Source organism: Poecilia mexicana, unplaced genomic scaffold, assembly GCF_051168715.1.
Source record: "Poecilia mexicana isolate PSO_F unplaced genomic scaffold, ASM5116871v1 scaffold_19, whole genome shotgun sequence".
Classification (NCBI taxonomy): domain Eukaryota; kingdom Metazoa; phylum Chordata; class Actinopteri; order Cyprinodontiformes; family Poeciliidae; genus Poecilia; species Poecilia mexicana.
Genome location: NW_028263388.1, coordinates 21,234,395 through 21,246,471, shown reverse-complemented (window position 1 = coordinate 21,246,471; position 12,077 = coordinate 21,234,395). Strand labels below are relative to the sequence as shown.

At 37.7% G+C, this 12,077-nt stretch overlaps 1 protein-coding gene across 3 annotated transcripts in view; it reads left to right on the top strand.

Moving 5' to 3' along the window:
• Positions 1-8,991, top strand: part of ccdc186 (coiled-coil domain-containing protein 186) — a 33,251-nt gene extending 24,260 nt beyond the window's left edge. For all 3 annotated transcript variants that reach the window (XM_088016297.1, XM_088016296.1, XM_014973232.2), the window contains exons 15-16: positions 1,517-1,736; positions 5,052-8,991. In XM_088016297.1, coding sequence (XP_087872423.1) covers positions 1,517-1,736; positions 5,052-5,135 — 304 coding nt within the window. In that variant the 3' untranslated portion in view covers positions 5,136-8,991. The remainder of the gene's footprint in view (positions 1-1,516; positions 1,737-5,051) is intronic.
• Positions 8,992-12,077: the final 3,086 nt, after the last annotated feature.

Sequence of the window (12,077 nt, the reverse complement as noted above, 5' to 3'; positions counted from 1 at the left end):
GAATTCAAAATGAACATAGATTAAATGGGGGGGGGGGGAATTAAATTAAACCTAATTAAAAAAATTAAATTAACCAAAACAGAAAAATGTATAAAAATCAATCAGTTTATTTTCACAATTATTCACTACTTTGTTTTGGTGCATCACATGAGTCCCAATATTACCTGACTGAAACTTGTCTGTCTTGTATAAAAATCGTCTTAGTCTCTTCAGCAAAGGTTCTTTCTGGGCTCCTCCTCACCTTTGAAACATCCAGAACTGGAGTTAGAACAGCACCAGTGGTGGGGACTGGTTGTTTCCAGTCTTTCATGTCTGAAAGCCGTCGTGCTGGGTCGAGTGGATTTTAAAATATTGATTGTTGAACCATCTGAAGAGCAGGAGATTGTTGACCTTTTCTGTTGGACTCTGTGATGAACTCCTCTCCTGTTTTCCCTCCTTTTTTGAGCCGAGAGGTGCAGATGGGAAGGAGTTTTGCAGTTTTAGTCCTAAATACAGAACTTTTTTTTTTTTCCATCTTTATGTCTGAGATTGCTCACGTCAATTCACACGTATGAATACCTTTTTGTTTTGGGTTGCATGCAAGTCCATCTTCAAATTATCACTAGCTGCATTTCCATAACTAATCTGCGCAAAACTTTATCGATATTCTACAAATGTCGAAAAAAGCGCAATTCCATTAAGAAAGAAACGCAATTAAAATCACATGTGAATAAGTTTGTTCACGTGATGAGTCATTAAAAATCATCTTTCTCCTACCACTTCCTGTCGCCCTCTTCGTCTTTTTCGCCAGTAGCAACATCCGATTGTTGGTGTTTTCTTTATAAAGTGGTAATTTTGTGTGCTTATTATGTAGCCTAAAGCACGATGAGCTCCCTTAATTGAATACACTTTATTTATTGATTGATTGATTGATCACATGACTCGTAGTTTTGACGCAGCTGGAGAAACTAGCTCATTGGGAAAACATTAGATTTTTTCCCCCCGGTGTTTCCAGTAAATAAATTTGTCGTAATTCCAATTTGCGCGATTCTATAGTTAATAGAAACGCAGCTGTTGTTCTCCGGGGAAAATAAAACGGGAAGTTTGGAGCTGCTAGCTTAACTCCCAAGCTGTGTTGTTGTTGCGGTGAAACCGCATCGTGTTCGTGAAGATTTATCTCGCTGCCCCTAAACCGAAACATGCAGTTGATTAATTGATCACTGCAGTCTATTATAATTCTTCCATTTTCATTACCTTTGCTCCTCCGACTGACGGGCACAATAATAATCTTTGCAACTATGACTGAATGGCTCCGGCACGCACGGGTCCAACAACCGATCCCTCCTGGAATAGCCATTCCCGTAACGTTCCCCCAGCCTCTGCTGCTACAAAATGCTTTATTGCTCTGTTGAAGCTCGCTTTTCTCAATTTTCTCCCCAAGCCGACACCACGCACTCGCTTTGTTTTGTCTCTTTTATCAGAGAGAGGTTTGACTCATCGCTTCCTCCCTCCCTCCTCCTCTTCTTGCTGCCCACAGGATTATCCAGAGCTACGTGCTAAGAGAGGAGTCAGGGGCCCTCTCATCAGAGGCCTCGGATATTAACAAGGCCCACCTCAGCCGGCGGGGAGGCATCATGGCGTCGCTCTACACCTCCCACCCGGCGGACAGCGGCCTGACCCTGGACCTGTCTCTGGAGATTAACAGGAAGCTGCAGGCAGTGCTGGAGGACACGCTGCTGAAGAACATAACTCTGAAGGTAAATTCCCCCCAAGCGAGCCTCACATCACTGCTCAGAAGAGGAAGAAGCTGGATGAAGGTCTGGTTTAGGGCCGATGATGTGAGCGTATTTATTTCTAACCTTGGATTTATTGCATCACTTTCATGTTCCGCCATTATTGACGCCATCAACGCCTGAAACGATTAATCGTGATGAATCAGTTATAGACATAGTTATCAGTTAAGTATGGGAATAAATCATATCCAGAGTTGCATTTACTCCATTACATTTACTTGAGTAACTTTTTGAGAAAATTTACTTTTTTTCTAGTATCTGAGTGAAATTAGTGAGAGAAAACTTTGATTAAACCCTTTGGGCTGAAGATCTTCTGCTTGACTGGCCATCTGTATGAATATCGATTATTGTTTATTGATGGGCGATTTTCAGCTACTTTTTATTCACCAACCTGGAAATAAAACTATTATTTTATAGTTTAAATGTTTTTCAGGTCTGAATCAGAACCAGTTCTCAGAAAGTCGTTTCCCTCCTTCCGTCCGTTCATCCATCTGTCCATCCTTCAGTCTATCACTCCATCGATTAATTTGTTTAGCATTCTGTTTTTTCCATTCATCCCTCTATCCATCTGGCCATTCATTCATTCATCCATCAATCCTTTTGTTTATCCATCTATCCTTCTTTCCCCTCCTTTGCTTCCTTTTTTCTTTCCTTCCTCATCTCCATCCTTCCTTCCCTACATTCTTTACTTTCTTCATTATACCTTTCTTTTCTATCCTTATACCATCTTCCCTTCCGTCTGTCCTTTCTTCTTTCCTATCTTCAGCTGTAATTTCTGCTGTAAATTAATTATGATTTATTGTTTAAATGTCTGAAACGATGGAGATCTCTCAGATCAGATCATGAAGAACTTAAAAAAAAATTCTGTTTCCTACAGAAATCACATCACATCTGCGTCGCATAATGAACTGTTCCAGACAATAACAAAATGTTTTGTTTTTAAAATCACTTTAAACAGGCCCGTTTGAATGAAGCACTGCGTTAGCTTGGCAGACAATTTGCCGACGCGTGAACGGCTGAATGCTGTCAGAGATCGATGAAACCATTAGTGGTCCCGGCTTATCGCGGCTAAAACGGCTTCTGTCAAAACCAAAGATGGACGAAGAAGAAACGAGTTCCTCTCGGGGCGGCGGGTCAGATTCAGAAATTCAGCGGACAACAGGATGCGTCATCCCTCTCCGTCAGCAGTTCAGCTAATTTGCAGAGATGCACAAATGTTGTTTTGAAGCCGTACTCAGCTTTTTGTAAGGCTTTTGAAAACCGGATTGCTTTTTTTTCCCCCCTTCTTTCACTTCTTTAAAGATTAGTCTTTGTCCAGAATATTAAGCGCAGCTGTTCAGTCCTCCCTCCGTCACATCAGCCAGAAGACAGAAGGATGCTTCAGCTGTTAAAGCAGGATATTAATGCTTCTTTTGGTTAATTTGTCCCTGTTAAATTGCTCCTGATTCTCACTTCAAACCAACAAGAAAGGCTTCAGTTTGTAGATGTTAGCAAATTAACTGCATTTGTTTATTTACCTTTCCTTTTAGTTATTAAATTGTCTTTTTTTTAAGGAAAAGTAATTTTTGAGCTTTACTCATTCATTCTTACAGTTAGTTGCAAAAGTATTCACACCTTCTACATTTAACCACATAAAAGCCACAAATTTCTATATATTATGAGTTTTTTTATGATTTTATTTTGATAAACTAACATGAAGTAGTGCATTATAAATCGTACGAATAATTTTTATACAAATCAGACTTTAAAAATATGTGGTGTACATTTTTATTTAAGCCTCCTTTGTTCTCTGAAATCCTTAAATAAAACCCAGAGCAACTAGTTGCCTTCAGAAGTAAAAAAGCAGCAGCAAATTTTCAACCATTAAAGGTGAATTTTGTCTGAAACGACTGTGAAACCGTATAAATTGTTTTTATCAAATAAGTTTCATTTTTATGTTTAATAAATTTTCTTCAGTGGCACAAATGTATGGAGAGCCATTTCATTCATAACTGAATAAGTAAAAACTGTGAGAATGTATAAATAATCCATCAAGTAAAACAAATGGACCAATGAAATAAAATAAAATAACATTATTTAAAAAAAATATAATAGGGAGCTTATTTTGTTGATCACAGATTTATTTATTTATTTATTTAAATATTTATTCATTATTTATTTCACAATGGTGTTTTGTGACACTTATTTTGTAATGCTACTTACAAAATAAAATGGACTTTTATTTAAATCAGTTTTATTTTTGATTCTTCGACAAAATAATATTTTGTTATTACGTCATTGGTCTATTTATTTATTTGAGTATTCATTAATTATTAACAGTATTTATTTATTTTATTTAATTCCAAATGAAACGGCTTTCCTTACAAATAACACCAAAAAAAGCAAAGCTATTGCTAAAAGTGCCTCATTAAAAACAACATTCCTTACACTGAGCGGTGTCATTCATTTTGGAAATGTTGCACACGTATTGCATGCTCAGGACACCCAGCAAAACCGCTACAGCTAGCATGTTTTTAATGCTTTTAAAAGCAAAAGTGAACTGCCTTAAAGTGGACTAGTCAAAGTCCAGACGTAAATCTAGTTTAGAATCTCTAGCAAGATTTGAAAATTAATGTTCAGACATTTTACATGCAGTGTGACGTAGCTTGAAGTGCGATATTTAATGACAAATTTAGCCTATACGTGTGAAAATCCCACTAAAAAGAAAATATTTCTGGTTATAATGCGACACGATTCTGAGATTGTGGTCAGAAGAATGTCAGCCCGTCGCGGCCACCCTTTCAGTGCATGTCATCATCCCGTCTGCATGCACAGTCACAACTTTAGCTTCTCTAAAAAGCATGTGGGCTCCAGCTTTGATAAATATTTTCACATTTCGCAGCCAATCAGCTTCCTGTTGTCAAACTTCCAGGCTCCCCGCTCAAGAGCCCAAATGTGAACAGTAATTGTAATAATGTGCAGGAGTATCTTCTGGCAGAGGGTTTTTTTTTTCCCCTTTCAGCAAATGAAGGATGATTGGCACAAAGTGGGGAGTAATGATATGAAACACTCACCGGAGGAACAATAACAGAACAAAACAAAAACAAAAGAATGCCCTGACAAAAGGCAAATCAAGACTTCACTTTTATTGCTATAAATTATGGAGCTTTTCAGTTTCCAGGTCTGATTGTTGTTGTTCCACAAACAGTTTCTGTTGTCAACATGTAAAACATTTTCTATACATTTGTGCTTTTAACCAACTTCCTTTCTTCTTTCTTTTCTTTTGTTCTTTTTGTGCAGGAGAATCTGCAGACTCTGGGCTCTGAGATTGAAAAACTGATAAAGCAGCAGAAGAATCCAGCAGACGGGGTCAGGAAGAAGTGAAAACGAACTACTTGACCAACTACTACTTCTACTCCCGACGAATGAAGGGGCGTCGCAAGTGCCAGTGAGACGTGGGACCTCTTGAACCGTTTCTGTCTATTTGGAGGAAATGTCCGAGCTTACTTGAACCGTTGCTACTCCATGCACATTGTGCCACCTCTATTTATAGACCCTGACACGAGAACTTTTCTTCTGGCCCACATTTTCCTCCCCAAAGCTTTGCCAAGAGAACTCTTTGGACTTGAACTTCCTCGCGGCGTTGTTGTGAATGTTTAGCTAAACCTCCGTGGAAGCTAACTGCCAGTCAAACAATGCAGGTTTCCTTTCCATTTTGGAGAAAAAGTGTGAAATCTGGTTTCAGTATTTTTCCAGGTGTGGATTAATATGGAAAGAGAAGAGCTTAAGAAAAATATTTATTTTCAGACTTCATTGCCTGGCCCGTTTTTAAATGGTTTTTTTCTCTGTCCTTCTTTGTGCCATAAAATTCTGTCTATATTTTGTCTTCTCCCTGTTCCTTCTTTCCATTTCCTTCCTTCCTTCATTCCACTTATCTTCCCTTACTTTTTCCTTGCTTCCTTTACTTCCTTTCTTCCTTCCCCATGTCTTTCCTTCTTTACTTCCTTCCCTGTTCCCTTCCTTGTTTATTTACTTATTTTGTTCATCTTTCCTTTCTTCCTTCCCTGTGTCCTTCCTTCTTCCCTTACTTTCTTCTGTCCTTATTTCTTTCCTTTCGTGTCCTTCCCTAATTACTCCTTTCCTCCCCTCCTTCCTGTCCATTGTTTTTCTTTCTTCCCTCACTTCTTTGCATCCTTCTTTACTTCCTTCCCATCTTTGTTTTTTCTTCCCTCCTTCCTTTTGTTGTTTCTTGTCCCCTTCCCTGTGTCCTTCATTCATTATTCCTTTTGGTCCATCCTTCCTTTCCTTGTGTTTTTTCTTTCTTCCCTTGCCTTCTTCACTTGTCTTCCTTCCTTGTGTCCTTTCTTCCATCCATTAAAACCTGTTAATGGGTTCGGCAGAAATGTCTGCCATGAAATATTAACCTTAACATTTTTAAATTTGAAAATGAATCTAAAGAACCAAGAAGTCCAGAAGAATATGTATTTCTTTCCAAAGACGTGTAGGAATCCTGAAGGTAACTAAACTGAAGCGGTCATTGCCAGCATCCCATGAAGTCTTTCTACAAAAAAGCCAAATACATTTTTGCTGACTCAGCTGAACATCTGAAGCAAAACAACAAAAAGCAGATCAGTCCTTTACTTTAGGAGAACCTCAGTTCTACTGCTGCATTTTCTTCTGTTTATTTTTTTTATTATTCTTATTTTTATTATTTTGCCCCCGCCCTGTGCAGGACTTGTGGCCAGTGGAGCAACGTAACCTCTCATCTGTGTGGCGCAGGTGGCAGATTTCAGGAAGCATCTTTGCAATGTTCCCCTGTAGCCGGCAGCATAACACCACCTGCTCTTCAGCTGCATTAAGCTGGAATCAGCCTGTGATTAAACGTAATGTCAAATGAAAGGTTGAAATGTACAGCTGGTCTTAAATTCTCCCACAATGAATGTAAATTTTTTTTCTTCTTCCTTTAAAATGTATCTAATTTTTTATTTTTTTATTTTTCATTACATCTGAGTTGTAGTTTTTATTATCCTCGTGATTTTTTAGTTTTTGTTCTTAGGGGAATGTTTGGGAATTTTGAAGTAAGTCTAATTATAACTAAAAGGTTATAAGTCGTAACTCCGTCGCACCAGTTAGCCTTTCAGTGGCTAGGAAGAGTGCTAACACTCCAGCCAACTTCATACACTTACAACGCAGATTGAAACTTGAACCCAATAAAGTTTGATTTGATGTCATTTCTAAATTAAAGTTTTTAAGTAAGATGATTAAGTATCTTTTTTCCATCCGCCAGTTAACCCGTCTGGAAACACTTGACAGGTTCCACTCAGTGCGCGTTTCACACAGGAATGTAATTTATGGCGCACCGCCTCAAACTTCCATTTCCTCTATACATATTTTATCAGTTTCCACGTAAAAAACTTATGAACACAAACATGACTAACGCTTTAAAAGCTGGGAGAATGTAAGTCTATTGAACCAGTCCGATATTTGTCAGATTGTTTTAAGAAGGTAGAAGTCCGCTTTTATAATGGTCCCCTCCGAAGCTAGCTGTTAGCTTTAGCTTCTCTTACAAGCTAATCGGGATTCATCTAAAATGAAGATGGCTGTCTCTAATCTTGAAGTGATTAGTGCTCCAAACTTTTTTTTTTTTTTTTGCTTTATCCTCACTAAAAACCTGTCTTGATTAAACCCAACATTTGTAGTAACATGTCAGTGTAAATGTTTTGTGACATTTTTGTGACCATTCCTGGTTTTACACGTTGAGCACAAAAAGTGTATTTGCACTCTATGTAGGATGTGACTTTCTTTTTCTTTTTTCTGAGAAAAAAGACAAATATTTATGTTTGTACGCTCCCTTTCTCTTTTTGTAGCCCCATTAAATCGAGAGTAGAAGAAGAATCAAAGGCAGAGCAGGAAGTTTGTAGCTGCAGCTCAGGAAAGCAAAAAAATATCTAGGGACAAAGTGCAATCCAATCCGTTTTCTGTGACTGCTGGTGTATTGTTTTTATCTTCGTTTGTGACATTTGAATATTTAAATTATGCATGTGTGCCTTCTTTAACCTCTCCAGCTGTTGTGTTTATACTCGGTGTACATGCTTTAGCTGTCCAGGCTTGTTAGATGGACCATTAAGGCCAGTTTTTTTCCTTCCTGAGTCTATCTGCCACCATGAGCCTGCACACGCCTGCAGCTCTCTGTAAAAAGAAAACAATATTTGGGTGATCATTCAAGCCCTGCAAGATGGAGGGTAAAGAGCAACTCTTGTTACACAATGCTTGGTTTCCTCTCACCTCCTCTGATCTAATTTGCTGCAGCTGCTACAAAAGATATGCCTGCTCTTTTTTTTTTTTTTTCTTGTTTTAAATGGACATGAATGGTTGCAGGCTGATCCTGTCTCCATTTCCCCTGAGGCTATGCAAAAGTGGACCGCTACGTAAATAAAGATAAAGATGAAAGTCTCGCTATCGAGGTCACAGAGACCTTAAAGCCTCTCTGCTGCGGCAGCCACTGCCCTGCATTTGATGGAACTTCACGTTTATTGCATCCGATCTCCCTTCCTTACCAAATAAGATAAATTTGTAAACCTGCAGGCAGCAGAAAGCTTCAATTTCATCTCATATTGAAACAAAACAACACTAATATTAAGACAGAAAGGAAAATTTGCCTTTGAATTTTGGCTTCGTTTTGTGCAAAGTGGGAGGATTGCTTCACAGATGAATTCTCCTTCAAGGTGCTCAGTTTTTTTTTTGTTTTTTTTTTCCAGTCTTGCTGTTTGTTTTTGATGCAGAATTGAAGAGCTGCCTATGCAACAGACTGGCATAGGACATTCCAATTAAGCCCACAACTCTCTGAGGTTTTCTAATAGGCTTTCTCAGATTGTTCCCCTGCTTCCCCTTCAAATCAGGCTGGATATTCGCCGATCTCAGATTTGCTGCGTTCCTTGAAAGCCTTGAAACGAAGCCATGTTGCAGCTTTGTGTGGATGAATGGCTTATGTTTCATGAAGAAAATGGTGTTCAGTATGTGCCGATCTGTAAAAGGAAAAAAAAAGAAATAAATGAGAGGTCTGTTTTTGCTGTTCTGCAATGATTTCCCCCATTCCTGTTTTGTGGAGTATTTAAACTGTGATTATAATATATGCATTTGTAGATAAGCCCTGTAAAATGATGAGATGTTTTTAAAGAAAAAAAAATGATTCTGGATGTTTGTACATACTGTTTCCAGGGAATAAAATAAAATGAGTAAATTTTTCTCTTCTGGTTTCTGTTTTTTATCATTCATGACATTAAGTTTAAAATATAACAACCCTCTTCACTCTACTGATTTCTTAGTCGTCCATCTTACTTCTAAAACGGCGATGTCAGCAGTGTTCCAGGTCGTCTACATGACTGCGCTGTCAGTTAGAGCAGATGATTTAAAGCAGAATCGCTTCTGCAACTTAAAAAGAAAAAACTCAAAGGTGAATTTTTAACCTTTAAGGTTAAAAATTCAGGGCTTCGTAATTGTTTTACTGCAGCTTTAAAACATTACTGCTGCATTTAATTTTCCTAAATGTGTATGAAACCAAATCAATCATCTGTTTTCAAGAGTGTCAAAGTACTTATACCTTTAACTTTTCCACAAATAGAATGTGTTTTAGAAGGATTTTGTGTGGCAGACCGACACAAAATAGCACTAAACTACCTTATATTGTCCTTAAATTGAATCCAATTCCAGTTAGAGGTGACCTAATAGATAAAGAATCAGAATGAGTTTCATTCACAAAGTTTGTGCACAAGAACACGATATTTGACTTCAGTTCTGCTTTGCTTTAAAAAAAAAAAAAGAAACTTAAAATATGAATATTTTTAAAAAATAAAATGATCTTTTTTCTCTCAAGTCTGAATATATGCATTTTTTTTCACAAAATATGAATTAATGCAAATATGTATTTTATCAATTTTGCAAGTGGTCCTTTGTAGTGCTGACCTGAAAGTAAAAGTCTAAGAAGTTTGTGTCCAGGATGTGTGGGGTCTGCAGTGATGTTAGCTACACTTTTTAGAATGGCCCAGTCAAAGTCCAGTTGAGAATCTATAGGAAGACTTGACCATTCATCCTCAGAGATCCTCATTTAATCTGAGAACTGTTTCACAAAAAAATTAGCAAATGTGAAACTCAGTTTAAAAACAAATAAATGCACGCCACACTTTTCAGATTTGGTTTTAAGATTTTGGTGGGAATTAAAACTTTTGCAAGGCACAGTATGACTACATCGTACATCAAAAGTGAATTCCTTAAAAGACCAAGACGAAATGGTGTCATTCATCAGTCTGAGGTTGAAAACGTGAAAGCCTTAAAATGAAAAAACAAAAAAAGAAGTGAATTTATCCAAATTCCATCAAGCCGGGATTGAAATCGTCTCCACGTCTGTTGTTTTGCATCCAAACAGCGGCCATCAGAGCAGTTTGGTGAACAATACACTTAGACACCACGTCAGTCTGCTCACATCAAAATTCACCACCGACACTGGCGCTTCATTCATTCCTCTTTCCCCGCAGATGAATCTACAGACATTAAGGGAGAAAAAAAAACGCCTCCGCACCGACTGACAGCACCTGCCTGCTAAAAAAAAACAAAAACAACTTCATTCAATGGAAGAGAAATTTGCTTCCTTATAGATTCTGGTCACGTCTTGGTGAATCTTACCATTTTCCACACAGCCAGTAGCGGGCAATGGGTTCAAATCTCCAATTCAGGCCGGTGGATACCGACCGCCGGGCTATTTTTAGCCCGGAGAAAGGCCCCCTATCAGCTTAGATGACCACCCTTGAATTCATAAAGCATCGAGCGTGTCCTTTGGGCCGAAGCTGCGAGCATGATAGCAGCTCTTTGAGGAGCAGATAACAGCCTCGTCCGGTCCCTGCGTGTCTGTTCAGTTTACTGCTGTCCACCATTAAAAACTCACCCGAAGCCTGCAGCCTCCGGCCGCTGAATGGAGCCTCATAATGAATGTTATTACAGTCCAGTTTACCTTCTGTCTTATGTAACTCCACGGTCAAAAATAGGTCCTTTTTAATTGAGAATATTAATGTGACCATCTGGTCCATCTCACCAGGGTTAAAGTAGTTTTTCATTAGAGTTTAGTTTCATTTCAGGACTTTTTGTCTAATTTAGTTAGTTTTTAGAGTGTGTTTAAAACATTGTAATAAGACAAAACTAACTTAGAAGTGACATTTCAGCAACATATAGGAGCTTGTTTTAAGTCAATAACTTCTTAAAGTTGATGAAAAACTTCTGGTTCCATTTGCCGATTACTTCGATCATAACATGGGAAAAATGTCTTGTTACAAGTGAATTTATAATGAAACTACTACTTTTTCCATCAATATTTAAGGATTGTTTACTTAAAACAGGCTCCTATAACTTGCTGAAAAGTTATTTGTAAGTTTGCTTTTCTTATTTCAAGTGTACTACGACAAACACTCGGTAAAAGACTTTGTGCATTTACGGTGTAGTGTATTAGTTTGTTCATACTTTGATTAATTTTAGGTGCAGAATTCAACAATGTCTAACTATTGTATTGAGATTAGATATACATCGATTGAGTAATGAATAATAACATTTAAAAAATTGTAATTATTATTGTTGAACAACCAACTGACATTTGTGTTTTCTCCCAACGTTTGCTGCCGCCATTTTGCCGCCAGGAGGACTATGGAGTGCCGTAATTTGTTGACAGCTGACGTAAACTGCTTGCATGGGAGAAATAAACTATTTCACGAGTTCGATAGGTTAATAAATAGATTCATAAACACAAAACAAAAGATATTAAATATATATTTTCAATATGTTTTCGTTTTACAAAAGCGCGATATAATTCCAGTTAGTTTTTCCCCATTAATTACGTTTTTATTTATTTCAGTTAAAGAAAATGTTTTCTCAATTTCAGTTTTTATTTTCTTAGATTAAGAGATTTAGTTAACTATAATAACCTTGCATCCAATATATCTCTGCGATACATTAATAAACTAATCCAAAGAAGCTGCTGCGGGTCTTCATCGCTTCTGAGTATGACAGTTCCACAGCATATGGCTCTGATGTTCTTTGAACTTTGCTTCATGAGAAATTTGTCAACAAATTTAAAGAACAAGACAAGTTCAGCAAGTTGAAGCTGAAACTATACGTCCCCTGCTTGCTGTGTGCGTCTGGAAAATGTCTCCTGTCTGTTCTGCAGAGGACTGACAAGTTAAAGCCCTGAGTTGACGCCTGCTGAGTTTAAAACATGAAAGGGATCAAGTTTTTTTTTTTTATTAGAAGGGGGAATTTGACTTTGCTGCTCAACAAAGAGGAAAG